Below are 27943 nucleotides of genomic sequence, written 5' to 3'. Positions count from 1 at the left end.
GACGAGCAGTTCTGCCTCTGTTACCTGGATTGTTGCCCTAACCCTCAGTTTTGCTTTGAAAACCAGACCTCACTTTGCATCCTCAGAGCAATATTAATTCAGAACTGACTTGGATTTTGCTCCTTGGGCAAAAGGTTAAGTGATCCATAAATTTATTTCCCTGCAGATTTGGAAAAGAAAAAGTAAATATCACAGTGATTTGTTAGCCAGGTTTTGCAGCAACAGAATCATTGACTGTCCCTCCTGTTGCCAGAGTCAGTGCCATGTGGAGAACAGAATATAATTAAAATACTTGTGGCTCACCCACATGAATGATGCCATGACCAGAAAGATCAAATCCTCAAAAAAAAAATCTGATGAATAAGAAATGGTTCTAACCTGTTTCATGTTTGCCTAAGAACTAAATGCCATTACAAGTGTGCAAAGAAGCACAATTCATCCCTGCAAAATGGCATTTTGTTAACAAAACTCCACCACAAAGAAATGCTTAGTATCTCTGAACCAAAACATACTTGTTGCAAGATAGAACCTACATTTTTCATAACCTAACCTTAGATTTTGTGGCTCCCTGTCCAGTGACTCAACATTAGTGTAATAAGTACCTTTATAACTCATGGCAGGTGCTTCTCTGTGCAGCAGATTTTGTGATTGCAGGTAATAGGCTTCAGACTTAAACGCTTGCATGGAGGAGGGTGTGCTTGAAAAGATAATAGTGGTAGAGAGATCCTTTGAGTTGGCACCATCCTCTCTCAGCAACAATAGCTCAGTTACTGAGTATCCATCGAGCACATGACATTGGTTCTTATTGAAAGTTCTCATATTGAATCCAAGCATCTTTTTCTAAGTGAAGGGCGTTACTTTCATGTCCCTTTGTGTGTCCAAATAATTGTTCAATATGCACCCAGAGACTAGGCTTTTTCCTCTGAGTTGTAAAAAGATGTGCCAGATACAGATAATCAGAGTGGAACGGGCCCCCTAAGACCAGCTTGTTTGTCCTTCTGCCTCTTAGGCAACTACTAAGGCCTTTCTTAAAGGATTATTGGGTGTCACAAACCCACAGGCTTGCCATGCAATTCCCAACTCTGTCTCTGCTCATACTGAAGCTTCCACCCTACCTTAGTACCCCCTCTTCACTCTTCTGTCCCCTAAGAAACCAACTCCAAATGGTCAGTAAACTTCTTATTGAACACAATATACAGTGTTTGTCCTTGACAATAGAGCGGCAAACAAAACAGACATATTCCCAACCTTCACTGAATCCACAGTCTAGTGGGGAAGACAGGCATTCTGTAAGATTGTCACAAATAATTATGTGTTGCATGGTGCTGGAAAGAGGTATAGGAACCATGGAGGTGTGTAACAAGAGGTCCTAGACATAGTCTGAGAGATGAAAGGAGGCTCCCCAAAGGAGGGACATATGGACTAGAACTAGAAGAGAACTCTTTTAATAAGGAAGAGAAGGCATTTGGAGGGAAGAACATTCCAGTCAGAGAGAATCTAATTTGTCAAGGCTGGGAGGTGGGAGACAGGTGGGGGCGAGTGATGTAGAAAGTAAACAGAAGGGAAATTATGTAAACCATGAGGCAGATTGGAAGCTACCAAAGGACAGGCAGGGACATGATAAAATTTAGATTTCTTAAAACTCACTATTGTGTGGAGATTTGTTGAGAGAGAGAGAAAAGAAGATACTAGGAGACCAGAGTGGAGGAGGCTGTTGGGACAATCCATGGCCATGACAAACCCTTAAACAATCTGTTGATAAAACAGCTTTGCCCATCAGGCTGTTACCACTGACATATTTCTACCCTCCAAGTGATTAATACATATTTAATGCACTGGGTCCAGGACTTCTAAAATAGCATCATTACTTTGAATATGAGCTGCTAACCTATCGAAGACCATGTCAGAACATTTCAATTTAAAACCAAGTCTCTGCTCTTTAATGAATATATCAAGTGGAACCAAATTAAAAGCCTTATTAGAATATAATAGACTTTACCTCTGCTTGATCTTGGACACAAGAGAAACCTGAGTTGTCTGAACGGACTTGCTCTTCACCAAGGCATGACCATTACCACCAGGACTGTATTTGTTATATTATTTCCCCCAATAATGTTTATTTAATATATGGAATTCTCCTTTTCTATTTAAATAATGCCAGCACTTGTTAGCACTCATTTTTTCCCTAGACATAATCGTTTGACACCAGGTGAACAGAAGTTAAATTGGACGGTTAATACGAATGTACTTCTCACTACGCCTCTGTTTCTCTGCCGTGATCTTCACTCAGGAGACCACGCTGGGTGTCGAGTGGTGCCATGTTTCCTGGAAGGAGAAAGATTGAATTTTCCTCCTCACAACTACTCTCTCTACTTTCCCACCCTCTATTTCACTTACACTCTGTAAAAATGTCTTAAGTATCTTGGATGGCTCTCCTGGTAAACACTGCATCCCTCTCTAGGCAGAAGGTAGGGACTGACGTGCCAGCGGCAGCACATGTTTTCTAGGCAGGAAGACTTCTTCAATTTCTTCAATTTATGCAATAGGTCGCCAAACAAACCATCTGCTGATCTGGTTTCCAAAGCATATGGCTGCTTCCTCAATCAGAAATGTGGGAGACGAACTAAAAAGTCATCTTTAGGAGAGAGTAACTAAAGCACTTGCCATCGAGTGACTCATCTGTGTGTTCTAAATTCTGTCCCTGGGTCAAGTTGGAATTCTTAAAATTCTCCTACTTGGAACACATTAGAGTTGCCTTTTGCAGAATCACTGTCACTGAGTTCCATTTTAATACCATCATTTCAACATAAACAACAAGAGACAACCATAGAAAATCCATGACTGTGTTTGCTTTCAGATAGGATTGAAACTGTTCTCTGTCGTCGATCTTAGTACTAATAGCCATTAGATATTAAGCTCTCCTGATGGGCCAGGCACTGCCCCCTGGCTCTCGTTGTTTCAGGTGGGCAGCGCAGAGCCTGGCTTCAGAGCCAGGCCACCTGGGTTCAAATTCTGGCTCTCTCCTTCACTGTTCTATGCTCTTTGGAGACTTATTTAACTTCTCAGTGCCTCATTTGTAAAATAGGGCAGAAGATACCAGTCCCCAAGTTGGGAGTTACCATGAGGATTAAATGACTCAATGTATGTAAAGTAACTTAGATCAGTTCCTAAACATTATATAAATCTTCCCTATTAGCATCTCATTTAAACAACATAAAAGCTCCATTTGCTATAACAGAGTTTAAGTAACTACCACCAAGGCCTTCTGACTCTAGGGTCCAAGAATTACTTGTTTTAATAAAAAAAGACGTAAGTCAGAATATTGTTTTTAGAGTTACATCTTTTTTATTAAAACTGTGAACTTATTTTTTTGACTTAGTTACCAGCAAGCCCAAATGCAAATTTGAAGTTCAATAATGAAGACATGGTGTTGAATTTTCTGGTTGCCACTGTTGTTACCTTTTTTCATGATCCTTATTTTCTACTAATTTTTCAACTTGGCTCTTTCTTACGTTGCATATACCTTTGGTAATAACAACCTCATAGCATGTTCAGAAAGGGAGAAGCTGTGAATATTTTTTTTTAAAGAACATTACACTCTGTAGAGGAAAAGGCAGCTAAGTATGGTAAACAAAGTTCATCCAACAGAGAAACTGTGTTCTAACAAAGACCACTGAGGAATGAAAATCAGGACACAGTATAATCATATGAAACGAGGAGAACTACTTGCCTCTGGGCAGCTGCCTACCTTTTCGATCCCAGCTCCTATCAGTCCTATACAGATACCCTACACACCAAACCCACTTAATTAAACTTCTCCCAACAAGTCAAATTTCTTTACACAGCTATGCCTTTTTATATACTACTTCCTTATAACCAAAATGTTCTCTGTTCAGTCTTTTCTCCTTTCAATTTCTCTTCGTCTTTTGAAGATTAAGCTCAAGCATCATATCCTCTGTGAAGCAAGCATTGTTTGACCCCCTTAGGTAAATAACAGCTCTCATTTTATTCTCTTATAATGCCATATACATAATACCATTATAGCATTGTATCGATTCACTTGTTTATTCCTTTTTTCCCAGTTTTACTGAGATATAACTTGCTCACAGCACTACATAAGTTTAAGGTGTACAGCATAATGACTTAATTTACATATATTATGGAAAGATTACCACAAGTTTAGTTAACATCTATCATCTCATATAGTTTAAGAAAGTAGAAGTTTCTTTCCTTGAGATAAGAGAACTCTTAGGATGTACTGTCTTAAGTTTCAAATTCACCACAAAGCAATATTAACTATAGTCATCATGTATATACTATATCCCCAGTAGTTACAATCTTAGACTCAGAAGTTTGTACCTTTTGACCATTTCCATTTAACCTCCCAACAAAGCTCTCATCTTTTTGTAACCACGTATCTTATCTCTTACTTGCTTCTTCTTTTAACAAACCTTCATTGAGTACTCTGCATGAAACTGGGATCATCATGCAAATGTTACTTCTATTTTTAAAAATGGAGCCCTGTTTTATCCTCCAGAATACCTGAAACAAAGCAGGTTTTCAATGCATGACTGTTGAAGGAAAGAGTTGGCCAGATAAAATAGTCCCATGATTTTGCAGTCACATTCTAATTTTTAACCAAAGGTAATACTAGTCTAATGTCTCCTCTACTTTTCATTTTCATTAGTCTCTAAATACCTTTCGATTGCTTCAAAAAATCAAATCTATCCTTAGAAGCAAACAATTTGCTATCACTTAGAAAATGTGAAAGTACATACTATATTCAAAATGTGGTTGTACCATAATTTTTTAACTTCTCCCCAAGTGATGAAAAGAACCAGACTGTCATATTTTTAATATCTTAAAAATGCTACAATAACCCTTGTATGTAGTTCTTTGTTTTTGTGCCAATTCTGTCCTATTGGAAAGATTCACATTCATAAGAATGCTAGAACAAAAAGAATGTACATAAGCCAGACCTACTGGCCTAGAAAGAGGTCCAAGATCAGAAAGAGATCCAGATTTTGTAGAGCCTTGTACAGTAAAAGGTCAAGGGCCTCCTTTAAGAATAAAAAATACAAAAATTAAAAAATTGCTAAGACCTCCCCCTTCCAGGGCCTGCCCATATCCATGATATATTTTTAAAGTGAAAAGAACAAGTTAAAGCATATATACTAGCTATACATTCTCCTTAAAAACTTAATCCACATATATAGTATATATTATGAGCAGTCACAAACTGTAGAATGATTACAAACCAAATTATTAAAATCAACTTCATCAAGGGGGAGTTCAGCCAGGGGTTAAGGTACATTGTTGGGGTACATGTGTGGTCATCATTTTAATTTTAGATACTTTTGTTGATTATTATTGTGACAATATATGACTTTAATTTCAAATACTAAAATAAACTTTATTGAGTAGGAAATAAAAGCGTATACTGCTGTACACTCTGAAGGCATTCCAAAGAAAGTATCCTCCAATTGTCTTTGGGATGAGCCCACATGTTCCCAAAGTAACTATGTGAATATACCACATGTACTGGTTTAGGAAGCCCCATTGTACTTGTTACAAAATTAGCTACATTCTTTTATGAGAACATCCTTTATATTAATAGACTGCCCCCAGGCCTCCCATAAACACATACCACAAGAGAACCAGATAAGAGGAGAGAACATAAAAGCTCAATGACCTACCCATGGGGTGCCAAGAAAACCATCTTTGGTAAATGAAAGACTGTCCAGTATGTCATCTTGAAATTACTTAAATCAATCACATTTTTTAAACCAAAAGCAACATTCCTCCCAAGATAAGACAAACTTAAGATGAAAGCAGAGACATACGTAACTCACAAGAATAGAATATAATCAAGACAAGTGAAGCCAAAAACAGTTTTCTCAATTTCTATGCAGGTATTACTTGATTGTGGCAGAGAAAAAATTCAAAATGTCTATCATTAAAAGAAATTAAGGCAGATTCACACCAGGAAAAATTGTTTTTGAAATAACTAGTTTTACCAAGATGTGTGCAGTATAACTTGGATGATATAGATCTATGCCAATAGCATTTTCCAGCAAGAGATTCTATGGTTCCAAAAGGCAGATTTCATAGCAGTGTAAGGCTAACGATTACAGTGTGTGCGATGCTAGTCCCAGCCTCAGCTCCAAGCACGAAAGCAGGTGCCTTTCTCTTAGGTGTTCTGACAGGCTGGTACTAAAGAGCAGCACGTGTCAGAAGATGTAGGAAATCAACTGGCCTCGCTGCCAGATTTTACAGTGGAATGTTTGTACTGTCAGGGCGGTGGATATGACAAACCTGAGGGATGACAGTAATAGGAGTGTTTAGGTTAGAGAACAAGCTTAATGGAGATGCCACTGTTGACAATAACATGCTTATGTTGAGTCCTTGCTTTCTTTTTCTACTGAAAATTCCAAATCCCATTTTTGAACCTGTTTATTCCCCTAAGTCTTACAAAAATGCCTTTTAGTTCTTTGCAGGGTTAGAAAACTAAACTGCCAGTCATATTTTCTCATCTGTTCTTCAAGATACCTCAGATCATCATATCATTGGCATTCTTCTGTCAGGGCATTAGTCTGGACAGAAGCAGAACATATGTAGAATTTTGAAATGACTGTGAAATGATTGCCTGTTTTTCTGGAGTGTACTTCAAATTAACCGTGGAGCCCAAGCTCAGGAGTGGTTACTACCCAACATTTGTACTGAAGCCCAATGCCACGTACTTAGCAACCATTCTAACCAACTGTCCCATCACTGTGCACCACAAATAAAATGTATGAAACAATATAATTTTCTCCACAAACACACACATTTTATATGTTTCTGTAGATATTCAGGTTAATTATAGTGTCTGTATCACATCCTAGGCAATGACCTATTTCTAAGTTATTTGAACTCCTGCAGAAATATTTCACTCTAACTCTGTATGCATGCTCAGTGATAGAGCATTTGGGAGAATGAACTGCCAGTCGTGAATTGATGCTAAATGAATGGGTATGCTTAAAAAAAAAAAGTCATTTTCACTTGTGGGCTTTAATACTCATCTAATTATAATGATTTCAAATTCTCTCAAGGCTAAAATTAAACTTGGCTTCCTGGATAGCCAAACAAGTGACTATTCTTTTACATCACCCAGTTTCCATTTTATCTCAGGCTCACTTTGAGTATAAATTGGTTAAAAACAGTCATATTCTGAATGTGGAATTAAATACCACTAAAAGTATAATTTGAAGGGGCAGTTAAATTCCAATACCATCCAGTTAGAATGATAGTAAAGCATTGTCATTCCCCTCCCCAATGAAACAGGACAGGCAGGTGGAAGTAGGAACATAGCATTGGTTCTAGAGGGAAGTGTTGGTCATGTTGCTAATATTCAACTGGAAGGAGTATGTGGAGCCAAGGGGAAAGTTGCCAGAAGCACAGTTCGAACAGAGCCAGATCAGAGTCAAAAAGATGGTCCAAACTGAGCTGCCAATGTATAGGAGGCGAAAGAGACAAGTTCACATATGAAACTAATAAGCACAGACAAGGAATGGAGGCTTCAAGGAAGTACAGAGCAAAGCCCAGAGAGATTCCGGAGCTGGTGATCTAATTAGGTATCTGTGGCTTGAGACATAGCAGTTCTTGTTAGCTCTTAAGGGCAATAGAGGTAACTATTATTGTATAAGAGATCACAAAACCATGACGTAAACTTAAACAGGCTGTATGCATATGGTTAAGAGCAGAGATCTTGGACCCAGACTTCACTTTTTTTGACCTAAGGATTTCTGTATTTATTTAAATTTTATTTTTTCTCCAGCTTTGAGGTATAATTGACAATAACATTGTATTAGTTGAAGGTATACCACAATGATTTGGTATATGTATATATTGTGAAATGATTACTACAAGTTTAGTTTACATTTATTACCTCATCTAGTTACAATTTTTTCATTGGAACTTAAAAATGATTAGAACTTTTAAGATCTCTTCCCTCAGCAACTTTGATATACAATATAGTATTGTTAACTATAGTCACCATACTGTACATTACATCCCAAGAATTCATTCATCTTATAACTGGAAGTTGGTACCTTTTGACCACCTTCACCCATTTCACCCACCCTCTACCAAACCTTTCCCTCTGGCAACCACCAATCTGTTCCCTGTATCTGTGAGATCATTTTTTGATTCTTGGGTAGTTTTGTCTTTTTTTTTGGTTTGTTTTTAAGATTCCACATATAAGTGAAATAATAAGTACTTCTTATTCTGATTTATTTCATCAAGAGTAATACCCTCAGGGCCCATGCATGTTGTCACAGTTGGCAAGATTCCATTCTTTATCATGGCTGGATAATATTCCATTGTATCTATAAACCATGTTTATCCACTCATCCATCAGTGGATATTTACATTACTTCTATGTCTTGGCTAATATAAATAATACTGTGATAAACATAGAGATACACATATATATTCAAGATAGAGTTTTGTTTCCTTTCAATATATATTCAGAAGTGGAATTGCTAGATCATATACTAGTTCCATTTTTAGTCTTTTGTGGAACCTCCATACTGTTTTTCATAGTGGCTATGCCAATTTAAATTCTCACCAACAGTATACAGGGTTCCCTTTTCTCTACATCCTCACCAACACTTGTTATTTCTTTTCTTTTTTCATAATAGCCATTCTAATAGGTATGAGGTGATATCTCTTTGTGGTTTTAATTTGCAGATCCCTGATCATTAGTGATATTGAGCACCATTTCATGTACCTGTTGGCCATCTGTGTATGTTCTTTAGAAAAATAATCTGTTTGGAGCCTCTGCCCATTTTTTAATCAGGCTATTTATTTATAGTGTTGAGTTGCATGAGTTTTTAAAAATATATTTTGGATATTAGCCCCTTATCAAATATATTTGCAAATAATCGTCTCCATCTTGGTAGGTTAACTTTTCATTTTGTTGATGGTTTTGCTGTGCAGAAGAATTTTAGTTTGAAGTAGTCCCATTTGGGACTACGAGTCAACAACTTGTTTTTGTTGTTTGCTTTAGTTGCTTCCACTGTTGATATCAATTCCAAAAATCATCACCAAGACCAGTATCTAGGAATTTACCCTCTGTTTTCTTCTGAGAGTGTTACGGTTTCAGGTCTTATGCTTCTTAAGTCTTTAATCCATTTTGAATTGGTCTTTGTGTATGGCATAATATAAGGGTCCAGTTTTATTCTTCTGTATGTAGCTGTTCAGTGTTCCCAACATTAGTCAAGGAGACTATCTTTTGTCCATTGTATATTCTTAACTCCTTTGTAATAAATTGGCCACATATGTGTGGGTTTCTTTCTTGGTTCTCAATTCTGTTCTGTTGAGCTATGTGTCTCTATTTATGCCAATACCATTACTGTTTTTATTACTATAGCTTTATAATATAGTTTGAAATCATAAAGTGTGATGCCTCCAACTTCGTTCTTCTTTCTCAAGCTGATTTTGGCTATTCTGGGTCTTTTATGTTTCCATAAACAAAACATTCTTGTGTGTTCATGTTTGACCTACTACTGACTAGCTGTATGACAGACACAAGGCATTTTTCTCAAGCTCTGTGAGTTTAATTTCCTCTTCTGTAATATTGGAATAACGATTAGGATAATTTTGAGGAAGAAATAAGTCAATACATGTAAAACACCTACGGAGAGTAAAGGTCAAGTAGGAAAAAAATTTAAATATCTTGGGGGATTTATCTTGTTCATTCAAAATTAATATTTCTTAAGATCTTGTGAAATAATTTTTAAAAGCATATACTTAATTTAGATTACTTAATTTACTGAACAGAATACATATGAAAAGTTGGCACCACTTATAATACACTAAAATGTAAATGTGACACTGAGGAATGCATTAAATATGGTAAATTAAATGCCAGGGCCCCACCACAATGACAGTAAAGAAGGTCATGAGTATAAATACACAAAGGCAAAAAAAAAAAAAAGGAAAGAATACCATAATGGGCTAGAGATGTTGATAGGAGGCAGAGGGAGGAGTGATAATTGACTTAGCAAAGTAAGAAGAATCAGGGACTTTAGTGTCTAAAAAGGAAAACTTTAAGATGATGTGCTGTTTTGAGCCACAGAGTTCTCCAGTGATTCTGGAATTTATGTCACCTGCTACAAAGAATTAAGGGATGAGGCATAGAGCTACACGGTTGTATAAAGAGTAATTTAAACCTGAGATCTTCTCTCCAACCCTGCCCAACCATACATTCTCCCTCTGAACCACAACTCTCAAAAGAAAGGTTTGTTTTCCAGGAAAATTAAATCAGAAGTGTTTCTGGACTCAGAAACACACAGCACAGAAAGTGAACACAAAACATGGAATTTTTTTTTAAAAGTTTCCACATATGAGTGATATCATATGATATTTTTCTTTCTCTTTCTGGCTTACTTCACTTAGAATGACGGTCTTTAGGTCCATACATGTTGCTGCAAATGGCATTATGTTACTGTTTTTTATGGCAGAGTAGTATTCCATTGTATAAATATACCACATCTTCTTTATCCAGTCATCTGTTGATGGACATTTAGGTTTCTTCCATGTCTTGGTTATTGTATATAGTGCTGCTGTGAACATTGGGGTACATGTATCTTTTCAAATTAGAGTTCCTTCTGGATATATACCCAGGAGTCAGATTGCTAGGTTGTATGGTAAGTCTATTTTCTATTTTTTGAGGAATCTCTACTGTTTTCCATAATGACTGCACCAAGCTACATTCCCACCAGCAGTGTGGGAGAGTTCCATTTTCTTCACACCCTCTCCAGCATTTATCATTCATGGACTTTTGGATGATGGCCATTCTGACTGGTGTGAGGTGATACCTCATTGTAGTTTTGATTTGCATTTCTCTGATAATTAGTGATACTGAGCAGTTTTTCATATGTCTATTGGCCATTTGTATTTCTTCATTGGAGAAATGCTTGTTTAGGTCTTCTGCCCATTTTTGATTGGGTTTCTTTGTTGTTGTATGAGCTATTTATATATTCTGGAAATGAAGCCTTTGTCATTCACATCATTTGCAAATATTTTCTCCCATTCTATAGGTGGCTGTTTTGTTTATGGTTTCCTTTGCTGTACAAAAGCTTATGAGTTTAATTAGGTCCCATTTGTTTATTTTTGCTCCTATTTCCATTGCCTGGGTAGACTGCTCCAGGAGAACATTGCTAAGATTTATGTAAGAGAATGTGTTGCCTATGTTTTCTTCCAGGAGATTTATTATGTCTTGCCTTATATTTAAGTCTTTAAGCCATTTTGAGTTTCTTTTTGTGTATGGAGTAGGGGAGTGTTCTACCTTCATTGATTTACATGTGCTATCCAGTTTTCCCAACACCATTTGCTGAAGAGACTGTCTTTTCTCCATTGTATATTCTTGACTCTTTTGTTGAAGATTAATTGACCATAGGGCTGTGTATTTATTTCTGGGCTCTCTATTCTGTTCCATTGATCCATATGTCTGTTTTTGTGCCAATACCATACTGTTTTTGATTACTGTAGCTCTGTAATACTGTCTGAAGTCTGGGAGGGTTATTCCTCCAATTTCATTCTTTTTCTACAATATCGCTTTGGCAATTCTGGGTCTGTGTGATTCCATGTAAATCGTACGATCATTTGTTTTGGTTCTGTAAAAAAAATGTCCTGGGTAATTTGATAGGCAAAACATGGATTTTGACCAACAAGATTGTCTCCACCCTTCACCTCATCCAGCTCCTGGAACACAGGCTACCAGTTGGTGTTCACTGCTGGAAGAAGTGAAGAGGACCCAAGTAAAATGTCGATAGATACTGACATGAGGGTCACACAATGAGAATGTCAGTTTGCCTCCCACTCAGAATTTCATCCCCACATACACCCTTTCTCAGGAATCCTCAGATCCACTTTCCCCATGCAACCAAACTCTTGTTTTGGAGGTATGGTCTCCAGGAAATAAGAATCCAAAAATAAACTTGATGTATTTGATCATGCAATAAATAGTACTGAAAGAAGTTCTACACTTCTAGAGAAGAGTAGGATTGATTAGTGATACGTGTATAGAAAACCAACCCAGAAAGGAAAAACAAATCTGGGAACTAAGTTTGTGCAACAAGGGATATATAATCAGAGCACCCTAACTGGGTTAGCACTGAATGATATGTGTAGATGTCATAATAATGTAACTCAGCTCAGTATTAACTGAATCTGTTAATAATGAACCTAGAATTGTAATCTAAACTAGTTGGAAGGGTGGAGAGATAAGAAGTGAGCATAATTACACATGTCTACTATTCTCCCTTAATAGGAATTCGATGGAAAATGTCTGAAATTGATACATTAAGAAATAGCAGTGAGACAAATTACTGTCCAATAGGGAGGCAAATTCAAAAGAAGCAGCTAAAAAGATTTTATATTGGCATTTTGGGGAATGAGCCTGAGTGATGTGAGAGGAGGTAGGGCAGAAAAGTATTTTTAATTAGCCTGTAGAACTTGTTGATTTCTTTAACCATGTCATGTATTTCCTCAATTAAAATTAAAATGTATCTAAAGTGTAAATATCTTGTATGGAACCAGCCTTTCAATCTCTCTTCTTGAAATTAAAGACATTTTTATGAATCTTAGATGACTTCTGGGTAGCTTATCACTGTCCTGCTTAAATGATAAAATACACTTTGCCTACAATTATGCCCTGCTTTTGGGCTGATAGCCTCTGAAGGAAATATGCAAGATCTGACTTTGTCTTGCCACATCCTTTCCATCACCAGCTGGAAAAGCTTGGTTCAAGAATATTTAGAATTGGGTTTAAAAAAGTGTTACTTTTTTCTCTTAGACTAGTTCAGTGAACAATAAACATGAAAGGTAAGATACTGATTGGATTAAGTATATAATAGATGAGACTTAGGAAAAAGATAAAATACTTTTTATATATCTTTGCCAAAATTACAAAATAGTTATCTAGTTAAGTAAGTTGCCATTCATATAAGTTAGGATTATTTAAGTCAAACTATGCATGTGTTTTATATGCAGGATTAAACAAGACCCTATCCATCTCCAGAGGCATTTTTGTATTTGATTAAAAACTAGGACTATTTTGAACTCCTAGTGCTTTACAACGCTAGTAACATTAAGTTAAAAAATCAGAAAAATGTTATAATGAGAAATATTAAAAGAGGACCATATAAAGCTTTAGATTTGCTCTAAAAACAATTTTTGTTCTATTTTGAAAAATATCCTAATTTAGAAAGTCCAAATCATGTTTAATTTTTTTAATGGAATCTCTCTCCAATCATAGGAAATGTACTATCAGGACTATGTAATCAATGTGAAGCAGATGGTGGAACAATTATCTGGTGTATTTGGGCACTATGATTGGCCAATTCATAGAGTGTGGGCCAAGAAATTCGTTCTGTGTTTTCAGTCTGCTTTCTGGTTATGATAGTGTTTTTTTTTTTAAGATAATCTTTGTATTATTTTAGTGTTTATGATATAAGCCACATCAACATAGGCAACTTTTTTTAAGTTCAGTCGGCAGTGTATAGTGATTTCAGGAGTCTAATTTTTGAGTTTGAGCTATAATTATTTTTCAATATTAGCATAGCTTATTACTATCTATTCTTTGGCTAAATAACTGCTTCCTATACTAGTATACAAATCCTAGTATTTCATTTTAAAACTCTAAATATTTAAAATTATGATAGGGTTCACAATTTAGAGAAGACCTTTTGCATGCTAACTTAGAATTATGTACAAAAGTTAGACTTTAAAAAGACATTCAAAGCACCTACTTTTATCACTTAGGATAAGATCATCCTAAGAATATATATATATATAATAAAACATTACAATTATATTTCCTGGTGCTATATAGTATAATCTTGTTTATTTATTCTATATATACTTGTCAGTATCTACAAATTTCGAACTCCCAGTCTGTCCCTTCCCACCCACCTCCCCCTTGGCAACCACAAGTTTGTATTCTATGTCTATGAGTCTGTTTCTGTTTTGTATTTATGTTCATTCTCTTTTTTTAGATTCCACAGATGAGTGATCTCATATGGTACTTTTCTTTCTTTCTGGCTTACTTCACTTAGAATGACATTCTCCAGGGACATCTATGTTGCTGCAAATGGCACTATGCTGTCATCTTATATGGCTGAATAGCATTCCATTGTATGAATATACCACTTCTTCTTTATCTCGTCACCTGTTGATGGACATTTAGGCTGTTTCCATGTCTTGGGTATTGTAAATAGTGCTGCTATGAACACTGGGGTGCAGGTATCTTTTTGAAGTAGGGTTCCTTCTGGATATATGCCCAGGAGTGGGATTCCTGGGTCATATAGTAAGTCTATTCCTAGTCTTCTGAGGAATCTCCATACTGTTTTCCACAGTGGCTGCACCAAACTGCATTCCCACCAGCAGCGTAGGAGGGTCCCCTTTTCTCCACAGCCTCTCCAGCATTTGTCATTTGTGGACTTTTGAATGACGGCCATTCTGACTGGTGTGAGGTGATACCTCATTGTAGTTTTGGTTTGCATTTCTCTGATAATTAGTGATATTGAGCATTTTTCCATGTGCCTATTGATCATTTGTATGTCTTCCTTGGAGAATTGCTTATTTAGGTCTTCTGCCCATTTTTGGATTGGGTTGTTTGTTTTTATTAAGTCAGATGAGCCGGTTATATATTCTGGAGATCAAGCCTTTGTTGGCTTCATCTTTTACAAAAATTTTCTCCCATTCTGTAGGTTGTCATTTTGTTTTTCTTATGATTTCCTTTGCTGTGCAGAAGCTTGTAAGTTTAATTAGGTCTCATTTGTTTATTCTTGCTTTTATTTCTATTGCTTGGGTAGACGGCCCTAGGAGAACATTTTTGAGATGTATGTGAGATAATGTTTTGCCTATATTTTCTTCTAGGAGGTTTATTGTATCTTGTCTTATGCTTAAGTCTTTATATGTTTCTTTTTAAAATATTTATTTTATTGTTTGTGAATTTTAATACATGTTTTTAATTATAGAGATTATAACAATTATTTAACTTAAAGGAAATTTAGTATGACTTTCTTGGATGATATGTTTTTGGCAGGCATACACTGGTATATGAATGTAACTTGGGTATTAATAATCATAGTATCTAGTCAATGCAAAAGAGGCCTGAATTTGGGAATAATTTTCATTTCCTAACACATATTGCTTGTCACAGAGGTATTCAGCTCTTTCTGTTCTTTTGCAACTGTAACTCCCATTTCACCCTCACTCTTGCAATTTTCCTTGGGATTTTTCTGCATTTTACAGTATGTCAAGGGACTCTATAAACATTGGTAATCTGTCTAACAAAATAATTGTGCTGATTTCTTAGTGAAGCCAGATGTAGTTTAATTGCACTGGAGTCTTTTAGGAAGCAAGATTATGGAGTGAGTTGGATTGCCAAATGGAAAAAACAGTGGGAAAGTAAAGCACTGTTTCAGTGGTGTCCCTTTCTCTTAAATAAACAGCATCTTGATCTTCCTTTGGGTAATTCTTGCACACTCTCAGTTTTTGTAGTGGGCACTCAGCCCTGGCCTGGGCCATCACACTTTTCTACTGGGCAACCATGATAACTGGTTCAGGGATAAGCACATGATCCCAGCTAGCCAACGAGGGCCATTTGTACCCAATATAAAACTGCTGGGCAATAAAGGTACTCTTTCCATGGATCTTAAGTTTTGGAGCCTCTAAACCTGTTGGGACTACCAAGTGGAAAGAGCCTGCCTGAGAGTAAATCCACACTGCAAAAAGCAGAGCTGAAAGAATGTCAACTTTGTCATTTTTGTCTCATGTACACATGTTAATCATTTGTGTCTTGTTACTTTAACTCCAGATATTCATCAGTGCCCTTAATCTCAAATTGTCTCCTAGCTTTTAGCAAAAGCCCATTTGAAACAACTTGGAATGCCATGTTAAGAGAGTAAGAATGAGAAAGTGTGATGGACAAAGTATGAGTAAAGAACTAATCACATTGTTGCTTTAAATTTTCTATGAGATACAAAGCCAGGCCATCAGAATACAATATACTAGAATATTACTTCAGATTTCCATAAAGATGCCTTCGCAGAATTATGAGTTAATATAAATTTATTTAGTACTTCATCTAACAGCCAAATTAGCTTCCTTGCATAACTACTTTCCTTTTCCCCCAGTCTGTAGGGTAGAAAAGGTTTACAGCAATCTTGGGTTGGCATTCTTGCTCTAACACTAGCTCTCTTATTGAACAGAGAAGTTAGGTAACTTCTTTAAGATATCTTTCTCTATAACATGACAGTACTGCTTTATTCACCTGTGATTGTAAGTACATCATATAATAGAAAATACTGAGGAAAAAGAAGATAAAACCACTGGCTTCCACTTATTATCTACTATCAATCAAACCCTTCAGATAGTTTTGAAGGTAACATACCACTTAGATGTTATTCTGTGTAGCTCCTCAGGTAATGAATTATGACAGATTTGGAATTTAGGCTAATCTTGCTATGATTTCAAGGAGTTTAAGGATTTTCTACAAACCAACAAATTATATCATCTTTAATTTATTTAGCCACCCCATACTCAAAAGATAATAAAAACTTTCTCATTGGTATCCCAGCCATTCTTTCTCTTTTCCTGGCAGTGGGTAAAGGGGCTATCATCTGCCTATAAATCTTTGATATATATGCGTATTCTTGACTATAACTATCAATGGTGTAGTGATGCTGAGCCATTACTTAACCACTGTCACCTGATGGACAGTGTTGCCCTGGAATAGGAAAGAAGTTCTGAAAATAAAGATGCAATTATTAGTTATTCATCAACTCAACATTACAGAAGCTGACAGTATTTTCTTCCCCACAGACAAGACTCCACATTCAGGAAGGAGAATTCCTTTATGATGAAGTTAGTGCAGACACGAATCTCTATAAGGAGAAAAATTACCAAAGTATTAGAACTCTCATTTTTAAACTGTAGTAAATATTATGGTTTAAGTAGTTAAAAATGAGAAATACTAAAAGTTCTTTAATTACTTTATAGTAATATTTAAAAGTTAGCTTTAATTGTTATAAAATACAAGCCTTCAGGTCCTTTCTCTACTCATGAACAACAAAATACTGTGATCTATAATTTGCACTGAACTTCACTTTATCATAGCTTATCTGATTCCCAGAACTGAACTGAAACTAGATTTTCCTCTGACATCAGCAAAAACTTTTTTGAAATGTTTGCAAAGCTCCAGGTGCATGGGTCCCTGAATAAATATTATTTCAACACTGATTAGCTGCATAGGTGAAGACCAAGTTAGGAAACAGGTCTACAAGGATTTCTTAATGAAAGCAGGTGGCTGTTGATAGTCTAAATAGATTCAATAATTAGGACGTTTTTAGGACTTAAGGTGCATCTCACACGGGATTTCTGTAATATTCAGAAGACAGCTCATGTAGGAAAGTTCTTGTTCAAGAAGTTATTCATTCATGCTCTCCTAGGAGGGGGGCCATAGTTTAAAAACTACATATGGTAAGACCAAAAAGCTCTGTTCCTAGCAGGAAAAAGACTTGACTTTTTAAATTTATTCACCTGCTGAATTTTAGGAATTTCTGCAATATCAAAGAACTGCCTTCCTAAATACCATGTGGATTTCAAGTAAAAGAAAAAAATAATTAATTGCCCTATTTGTTTAAAACTTTAGGGCAAATATATAAAACAGTCTGTGAACAAAACTCACTTGCTTAATAAGCAACATTCATAATAATAATAAATTGTCTTCATCCTCTGTTTGTTGTATCCATTAAATACATATTCTATTCTAAATAAGGTAAACACATCTGCTTGACTAGAGCCCTAAAATAAGATAGTGAAACTTTCCCTTGATTGCAATTTTTTATGATACGAGTTTTTACCCAAAGAAATTTAAAATGCATTTATTTTTTAGTCTATATTTAAACTTTGACTCAAATTAAGCCTTGTTCAAGCAGTTCTTGCCTACAAGAGAAAAGTTTAAACCTTTTAGCAAGAGGAGATACATAGTAAAAAATAGTGGAAAAGTTTATGCATTGTTACTAGCACTTAGGCAAGTTAAATTCCCAAGAAATTTTTTTTTTCTAAAATGTATTGATCAGGAATAGGGTACAAAATAAACTAAATCAAATTTCACATCTCCTTCAATGATGTTTTTGAAATTCTGAGTAACGACCCAGGTTGAGCCATTAATGCAAATCCTCAAAACTTAGAGTTTCTTGATACTTTTCATTTTGAGGCATCTTTTAAAGAAACAACAGCTGCCTCTCCACATGCATTCTAAAAATCAATACAATTAATCAATAATGCTCTCCACAGGTAATAAATGCTGAGAAGCGTTTCTGCCTATCTATATTGATTGAGAGAATTGCTTCAAATTGGTTCTGATGTGTATAAAAATCATTTCCTTATTGATCAAAGCCTCCCTTCTCCACTCTGATATGTTATTTCATATATGGCATTACAACTGTTTTAGACTTCATTCATGTGTATTTGTGATAAGTTTCCTATGATCTGTGTATGAGACTAATTGAAGTGAAATGTAAAATGGGTGTTTGTTTTTTGGGGGGAACATATTGCTTGAAATTTAATCAGAGCATGAATAATCACAAGAAATTACTGAACTTATTTTAATGAGAAATGTAATGATGTATTTTCATTCTCATTTTCATTATTTGTAAAAAGCTTAAAAATTTTGAGTCAGCTTCTGTTTCTTACAACAGAATTCCATTCATGCAGACACATGCATTTAATCCAAAACAAAGCTATTCCTGATAGTATAAATAGAAAACTTCATAGTTTTAGTCAGCTGTTGACTTATAATATTGCTGGCAAATTATATTTTTGTAATATGATTAAACATATAAGTGAACTTTGCGACAATTTTGCTAATACATGTGTTACATATGTAGACAGAGTAATAAGAAAAATAAGCCTTCTGAATTAATTTTCTAACAAGAAGTTTATAGTTTTAATAGATACAGCATTCAGTGAGTCTCATTAAATAGGACTCTATTCATCTTTGACCCAAGCAATCTATGTATCCACAGTTGCTCTGGCTTATACTACATGATAGCTGATGGCTCACTGGGTAAATAATAGAGCAATTAAGGACTTTTCCAAGGAAGCTTGGCTTCTAACTCTTGCTAAAGTGGTGTTGTGAATTTTAACAACAACAACAACTCAAAGATTCCTGCCAACCTGACCTAGTGAATTTCATGAAGTACCTATTTTCTTTATCTGAATATTCCATTACAAAATGGTATTCTTTTGGCCAGTGACTAAACTACCATGGAAAGTGTCCCTGAAACAGCACCTTCTTAAAACCTGACCACTAATTTTTACTTGATCTAAAAAATATTTACTTGATTTTTCAGACTTCAGGTGCATCTCACACAGGATTTCTGTAACATTCAGAAGACAGCCCATGTAGAAAAGTTCTTGTTCAAGAAGTTATTCATTCATGCTCTCCTAACAAGGGGGCCATATTTCATTCCCTTCCTGGGAATAAGTGAAAGACTTAGGAAAGCAGCCTTTATTCTTTGAGAGATTCAGCTCATGATTTTTATTTGGAATTTCAGGGAGTATTAATTGTCATATTGACAGCTGGAAAGGTCTCTGTATCTCTAGATAAAATAAAATTATCTTTAATTCTGAAGGAATCTTTTATGCAAAACAAATTAAGTTAAAAATCTTTCAACAAGAACTGTTTTCATGAACAATTCATGTAAGGAATTGTATTAAATGTTTACTGTACTGAAAAATACCACTTGGGTGAGTCTGAGGAAATAATACTAGTCAATGTTGAAAGCATAAGCATTAGATGGATGATGTATTCTAGTGTGTTTTCCTGAGAGCAAAAATAAAGTACATTTATATTAAGATGTTATAGAAAACACTCACCTAAAGATGTGACGGTATCTTTTCTGCTCATTCAGGCACTATTGAATCTTGGGTACACGGATGAGCTCTTTGAGCCCTACAAGAATAAAGGCTGCTTTCACTTATTCCCAGGAAGCTAATTGTACAATAAGAGTCTCAGAGTCAGTAAGTACCACTAGGGTAACCACAGAAATGAAATTTTTGAAATATTTCTTGTACCTAAATGAAATTAATTTGAAAGTATTCCTAGGAACAAGCATAGATTCAGCTGGAAACTGGAGCTGTACACCCAAGAGATATTTACGCTGACTCATGTGACATTTTAGAAGGGGCCGCTTAATCACAACAGAAGAGACAACATTGAGTCAATCAATAAAAATTCATCTGGAGATATTAGGGCATGACGTAGAGGATAAGAGCATTGGCTTTGGAGTCATAGAGGCCTCATAACCAAATTCCAGCACTTACAAGCTTTGGCCTTAGAGAAGTTGCTTTTATCTTTCAATGTCTTGTTTTTTCTCCTCTCTGAAACAGAATAGAAACAGAATATATGCTACCACTGTCCAGTAGAAAAATAATGTGAACTATATATAGCATTTAAAATTTTTAGTAGCCATGTCTTTAAAAAAACAGGTGAAATTAATTTTAAAATGTATTTTGTTTACTGTAATATTGCCAAACTAGCATCACTGTGATATGTAATCAACATAAAAATTATAAATGAAATATTTTAATTTTTTATAATAAGTCTCTAAAATCTGGTAAGCATTTTACAATTACAGCACATTTCAATTTGTAGTAGCTGCATTTTAAATGCTCAATAGCCATATGCGAGTAGTGGCTGCTATAAATGGATAATGCAGGTATATATTCACCCCCATAGGGTTGTTATAAAAAAAAAAAGTAGTGAGATAATGTGTATAAAGTGCTTAGAACAGTGCTTGGCAAGTAAAAAGGACTAAAAAAGGTAGTTGTGAAAACTTACTATTATGACTGAGTATTGACTACAGCAGCCTAGGTGCTAAACTGGGGTGAAAGTAAAAATGTACATGACTCCGTTCTTGAGTAATTACAAAGTTAAGAAGGCAAGAAAAATATATAGTTAACTATAAATTATGGCATCTTATTACCACATAAATAGTATGCATAAAATGCAACAAATGCTCAGAAAAGAAAGATCTTCCTCACTAGGGATGCCTTGTACCAGCTTGGTAAACTGGGATTTAATCAATGGGTTGACTTTTTAGGAAGCTAAGGTAGGGGACCATGGAGATAAGAATATCTACCAGAGGGAATCACAGAAGCAATAACTCAAAGGTGGGGGAGTGAAAAATATGCTAAAGTGATAGCAAATTTTTGATGGAGAGCACAGGGTTCTTGTAAGAGTGTACTTATGTGAGTAAATGCAGATTTGTATTAGGATAGAGAGCTTAAAAGTCTTGCTAAGATACTAAGACATTATTCAGGGTCAGAAGGAAATAGTTAAAAGAGCACTTATTTAAGAGTCAAAGATCTGATTGTAACCAGACTGTACAATTGCTATGAGTACATTTTCTTACCTTGGGCAAGTCACTTCATGTCAGCTGTGTATACGTAAAATGAGATGATTGGCTCTAAAAAAACAAAACCAAACCTGAATGTCAGAGTTGTAAGGGGTCTTATTGTTGTCATTGTTTCTTCTGTTTTTGTTGTTCAGTTCAAATTTATGGTATTTTAGGATGGGAGTGAAATAATTGAAGAAAGCTGTAGGAATTAATATAGGTAGATTCAAAAGTAAAGAAATTATACCAAAAATCACTTGGGGTATCTTTTCAATGGTCCTGACATCTAAAAATAAGGAGTTCAATAGTGTGGATATAACAGTTGGAAATGGGCAAATTATAGAAAAGTAGTAAAGAAAAATAGATAAAACTTGGGTTGAGGATGGAGAAGGAGAAAAGGTGTGAAATGATTGTCACTGCAGTTTGGAGTATGATAAACAGACTATAGTGTTCAAAATAGAAATGAAAGAAGTAGGCAGATAATTTTTCTGGAGATGTGGGAAGGGATATAACATAAGTCTTTTTAGTTATCGGTTAGGTAAAAACTTTTAGTATGTACAATAATGCACTACAATATGTGCATTTAAGAATTAATTGATATATATGAATTCTGACTCCTGCAAGAACATTGATGTTTTAGTTTTCAAGTTTTACAAAGCAGTAAAATCAACACTGAAGAAATAATTATGAGATTAACATAAGCATTAAATTTGAGCCTATTTACTTAGGAAATCATAGAGAAGCCCCAAGTGTCACACTTATCTGAGTCTTAATTTATGAAAGAAATTTTAAAGCCTGTAAATGAAGCAAGAGTTTTTAAATAATAGATATTTCAGTTCCCAACTTTACCTTCTGAGTCTCCTCCTTCATTTGCTAAAAGTGAGGATATCTACTTCATAGGGTTGTGTGCAGGACGTGTGCGGTAACAGGTGCAGCTCTAGAGTTCTAGATGCTCAATAAATGGTGGCTACTGGGAACTCATGAAAGACAAAAGGCCTCATACATTCTTTTCAAAAAATATCGTACTACTATTTATATCATACCACAGCTCCTCCTGCAGCAAGCATGCATGAAGCAGTGATTATATCAATTTTCATACTTAGTGTCAAAAATATTGCAATAGTTGTTACGCAGAATTCCTAAATATAAGAAGAATTTGTCTAGGTTAGGAGGTAAGTGTTGGAAAGATTAAGATAACTCTTGGCTATCAAAGTCAAATAGAATTTTCACACATGTATGTATCTAAAATTAAAATTCTTTAGTTTGAAAAGTGCCAACATTTTATTTGCACATCTTGTTATTATGTTGGTTTATCCAAAGTGATTGCATATATCCAGATAAAATGTTACCAATTTCTATGGGCTAATTCATTTCATAAACTTGAAGAGATTCTACTGCTAATGATGCTTATATTAGAAAGTACATTCGAAGATTCAGGTTTTTATACCAAATTTGATCAAGATTGCTTTGCTCAAGATATTACCAGACTTATTTTATTAAAGAAATTACTTTTTAAAAACAAAATATAAAGAAGCTATATCATCTTAAGTTATAAGTTTATTTACAACTAAAATTTGAGAGAAATACTTATTTTTAAAGGTTTTTTGGCTCATCCAATAGAGCAATACTTTGAGTGTAGGTGAAATTCTTAGACTTGTTCCCTAAGTCAAAAGACGTTGACAAATTAATCCAATAGGTTTACTTACTGGATCTGAGTAAAATGGATGGCAATACATGTTATCCTCATTCAAACCTATTGTTCAACAAAGAAGACGGTGATTTGATCAAAGAGAAAATACTATGAAGTCTTGATAAATAAAAATAAGTATTAAGTTTTTTTAGGAATATATGAATGAAGAGATAGTCATAACCACTCATTGTTGCTGTTCACTGACTTATATAAAAGAATACCAATTATATAATCATGTCACTCTCCCCAGACTGCCTGTTTTCTTCCCATTCTGTGAAAAGTTTGGGCATCCCAATAAATATTAACCAAAAAAAAAAAAAAAGCAAATCTTTTTTTTTACATAGTAGAGGTTCAAATAGTTATATTTTTAAATCTTTATAAATTAATTTAACTGTTTTTATTTTTAAATCAATGTTGACAAACTATCCTACTGTTTTTTAATCATACAGTTTTAACCCATATTATATTTGTGGAATGTGTACATTGATAATTTAGTATAATTATTCTTAAAATAGCATGCTAAATGGTATTTTATATAATCTATTCAGGGATTGTATGTTAGAAGACTATTTTATTAAAAGGTTATAATGGTTAAATATTTTATTAAATGTTATAAAATTTAAAGTAGAAATAAATATAATCATTTATTTTTATTTCACATTTTTAAAGAGGCATATTTACTTTAACATGACCATTATTAGTACTATGAGGATTCATGAAAACTTGTACTATTTAAAATTTTATATCTACCATATTTTAATTCCACTGACCAAGCTGGATGAGACAAATCATCTGTTCTTCGTAAATTCATCATTAAGACCCTAACATTGAGGTGACAAGTGATTCATAGCATACTTTATTATTTACTGCCAATAACCAGGATATTTAGAAAGATAGCCATGCACATGTTTGTAAACACTCTACTTTCCAGGGATGCCACCAATAGTCATACTTCAATTTTTTTTGCTTTTTTTTGAGAGTGCCACCTCTCTCTCACACCAACTAGATACTAAAAGTAGTAACCGACACATCCTGGTAAGTAATTTTGAAAATCTTGTAACTTAGAAAGAGTTCAATCTCCATTTCTAGTAAAACCAGTTTTAGGTCAGACACTATATGTCATGTAATAATCCAATATACTTTAGAGTTGAACATGATTATAAATTTATACCCCTTTTAGGAAGTGTATATATATAAATATATACAATCTTGCAGTCTTTTGAAAATGAGTTCAAGTAAACCTGAGAAAGCTCACTCTAAACTTGCTGAAATATCTGAGGCTCAATGCTACTGAATTATATAATCCTGTCATTAAGTTCCAATATTATCATCTTCTCTATTTTATTGAACAAACTTCCAGAAATTACCAAGAACCTTCATAAATAATTTCCAGTTACAATTTTTACAGATTTGACTTCAACAAAAGATAATGGTTTAAAAGCTAAATCCTTTCCTTTTACTTTGACTATACTTAAATAAAAATAGAAGAAAAAAAAACAGTTTACAGTGTCAATTTCTGGTGTACAGCCCAATGCTTTAGTCACACACAAATACACATATATTCATTTTCATGTTGTTTTTCACCATAAGCTACTACAATATATCGAATATAGTTCCCTGTGCTATACAGTAGAACTTGTTTATTTTATATATACCAATCAGTATCTGCAAATCTTGAACTCCCTTTTACTTGGTGAGCTTTGATTCTGTTTGGTTTTGTTTGATTTCAAAAGCAGAAAATAATACTTACCACTTTCCTAGCTGTTGTATGAAGACTATAAGAAAAAAGTTGATTCTTAGGAAAGTCACAAACAATTGCCTGTAGAGTGAAACTGGAAGTGAAATCCATATGTAATGCCTCTGTCAGCAAAGACATAGTAGAAGAGGGTTTATAATAAATATTCACATCTGCTGCTTTGGACACTCTAATCCATCCTAAGGATCTTTGCTGTGTCAGGCTTTGTTCTAGATGAAGAAGCCCAGCAGATACAAAGGTTTGCAAATAGGCCATATTTATCATGGTTAGCGTTACTTATATAACTTAACTTTTCTCTGTTTTCGAGATGTTCATGGCAACGTGGGTTATACTTTGTGATTAACTATTTCTCTGTGAGTTTTTTGGTGATACCAGAGACTTTTTATTATGGACTGGACAGATTCTACTTTTACAGTCTATCATCTACTTAACATCTGTCAAGAAGGCATCACTGATAGCAATGCTATGCTGGGTGTGGAAAACACAATGAAGGCCCAGGCTCTGGATTCAAAGTGCTTGTGATGAAATACTAGTTTCCTCTGTTCCTAGGGTGTCATCTCAAGCAAGTTATCCAGCCTTTCCAAGCCCCTCTTTAACTATTGTAAAGATTATATGGTATTACCTATGTTAGGTACTAAATCTAGTATCTGCCATGTTGAAAGAGTGTAATGAATTTTATTTTTTAGTTAATAAATTGTAAAGGTTATTAGTGGAATGATAATATATGTCTTCTAAGTATGATTAGATAATCCCCTGGCTAATACTAATGTCATTTATTTATTCCATGTACTGAGCTTATGTAGACATATTCTATTGCCTTTACTTACCTCCAAATTCCCTGATAGTTTGCTTCTGGAATTCTTTAATAAAAATATTCATCAGAATTGGATTGCCAATAAATTTTTCACTTTAAGGAAATTATTCACTCACAAATATGTAGTATAAAAATTATGAGAATAGTCTGTGCTATATTTAGTTCTTATGTAACAAAATTTTACTTTAACAGAATTTTAAATTAGGTTTTTTCACTCTAAGATGTCTTTGAAATGGAGGTATATTTTCACTTCAGCTTCAAAAATAAATGTGCTAATGAGTGTCACAATTTTAAAGCATAAATGTATACTATAGTTCTAAGTAATGATTTGATATAAGTTTAAGTAAAATACAAATTTTAAATATAAATTATCTCTTGAGTGTATGTATATATGTATATATATAGCTTTGCCATAGATAGATACATTATGAATCCTATGCTTTTTTAACAGTTTTGCAGAAATAATTCACTTTAAAAAGAAAGCTTCATTCTTCGTTGTTTTCAATCTCATCTTCTCAAAATTATTTATTAATCTCAAATATAAAGAGACTAGCAGGGCATTTGATGACCTCTGCATATAAAGTAGGTAGAGCATTTTAAAATTTTATAATCTAATCACTGCCATGTCTTAATTTTGACTGGAATTATTTCCTATACAGCCAGGAGTTATTTTATGTTAGATGTCAGCCATTAAATATGAACTGAGTCTGAATTATAACTGAAACAAAATTGTATATTCTGTTGCTTATAAACTGTGACTGCTTGAAATAAAACTTTGATACTCATTCTGCCTGCCTGCCTTTCTCTCTCTCTCTGTCAGGTCGAGTTTTAGCTCAGGCAAGTGGCAATGGGGTTATCCATTTGCTGGATCTTAAATCGGGGCACATCCACAAATTGATGGGCCATGAGAGTGAGGCTCACACGGTCGTGTTTTCTCACGATGGAGAGACTCTGTTTTCCGGAGGTTCTGACGGCACCGTTCGAATGTGGTCCTGACAGTCAGCATATCCCACTGTGGAGGACATTCGCTTTAGAGCTTGAAAATGCTTCTTACAGTCCCAAACCAGTAAATATCTGGTTAAATATGCCAGCAGGTAACATTTGCAATTTGATTTAAAACACACTTTGGACATACATTTTAGCACTCACATTGTTACCAATAATAATAATAAAAAAAAACCTTTCTGCTAATTTATTTGTATCTGGGTCTTTTTTCTTTCTCATTTTGATAAGAATTTCGAGACAGAGCATCCTCGCTAGCTGTTTGGAAGAAACAGCTTTACAATGACGCCTAATGACAGAGTAGATGAATTACAGGAGATTGATTTTGAATGTTAGAAAACAAACTGCAGGAGAACCAAGGTACTTTTTTAAAATCAAATTTAAACTGCAGAAAGACCTGAAGTTTAATCATGTAGCACGGGAGAAGCCTTTCTGCAGCCAAAGGGTCAAGTAGAATCGGGGAGCATACATTTTCACAGATTCTTTGACAATGATTATGCTTTATCTGTTAATAATAATCGGAGACTGCAGATGGCTTAAATCTAAATGCAAGGCTCTTCTGGAACTTTCATCGCTGCAGCCAATGCAAGAATGCTTTAGGTATAATTAGAATTTTTTTCACTTTTACTGTAATTTCAATGCAAATAAGCGTCTCATATGCAAAATGCCTTTCCCCCTCCTAATGCACGCATCCTCTGTATAAAGTGCGACTGCTTAGAGAACACTCTAGCCCGGTCAGAAGGAGCAGCTCGGGATTTCGACCGAGCTGGGCTTTGAAGCCAGTTGTTGGCGCTGTCCGTGGTGCTGAGGAATTCCCGGCTGCCGGCATAGAATGAGCTCCAAATCAGCAATCTGCAAACTGCTCCCAGTGATGCAGAAACCCAGCTAAAGTTGCTCCTTTCCTTCACGTCCACAGTTAGTATTTTCTGATGTGTAAAAGAGGATTCAAGCAACGTATTGTGGATGATGTTGATGATACTGCCGGCGGAGCAGGCTTTAAGCTACAGCATGCTGTTGCTGATTTTGATCCTCAGAGCCTAGCCAAATCACCTCTACTGCCGTAGCAAACACTGTAAGTGAACTCATGTGTGGAGGAGGCGTAATCAGCCAGGAAATTTCATAGAAGGATCTGGGAAAAGCCTAAAAATAAGTTCAACATGATTCTGCTACTGGGGTCTGGATTGCTACAGGACCAGCATTGCTTCTTGCTTTGAATTCTGAAGACA

At 34.9% G+C, this 27943-nt stretch overlaps 1 protein-coding gene and 1 long non-coding RNA gene across 9 annotated transcripts in view; one reads left to right on the top strand and one right to left on the bottom strand.

The window, feature by feature from the left end:
• The window catches only part of SPAG16 (sperm associated antigen 16), a 774084-nt gene extending 747178 nt beyond the window's left edge, over positions 1-26906 (top strand). For 4 of the 5 annotated variants that reach the window (XM_072961330.1, XM_072961327.1, XM_072961332.1 and 1 more), the window contains one exon: positions 26536-26906. In XM_072961330.1, the coding sequence (XP_072817431.1) occupies positions 26536-26711 (176 nt within the window). In that variant the 3' untranslated portion in view covers positions 26712-26906. Of the gene's footprint in view, positions 1-19970; positions 20067-26535 lie in introns of those variants that run through there. The other variant, XM_072961331.1, reaches the window with a different exon arrangement.
• The window catches only part of LOC140696433 (uncharacterized), a 260788-nt gene continuing 249657 nt past the window's right edge, over positions 16813-27943 (bottom strand). For 3 of the 4 annotated variants that reach the window (XR_012072763.1, XR_012072765.1, XR_012072766.1), the window contains 3 exons: positions 21474-21527; positions 19936-20011; positions 16813-16937 (listed from right to left, as the gene is read on the bottom strand). This is a non-coding gene — a long non-coding RNA (uncharacterized lncRNA). The remainder of the gene's footprint in view (positions 16938-19935; positions 20012-21473; positions 21528-27943) is intronic. The other variant, XR_012072764.1, reaches the window with a different exon arrangement.

Source organism: Vicugna pacos, chromosome 5 (assembly GCF_048564905.1).
Source record: "Vicugna pacos chromosome 5, VicPac4, whole genome shotgun sequence".
In the NCBI taxonomy this organism is placed as follows: domain Eukaryota; kingdom Metazoa; phylum Chordata; class Mammalia; order Artiodactyla; family Camelidae; genus Vicugna; species Vicugna pacos.
Note: the sequence above shows the minus strand (reverse complement) of the source record. Positions and strands in the feature narration are given on the sequence as shown.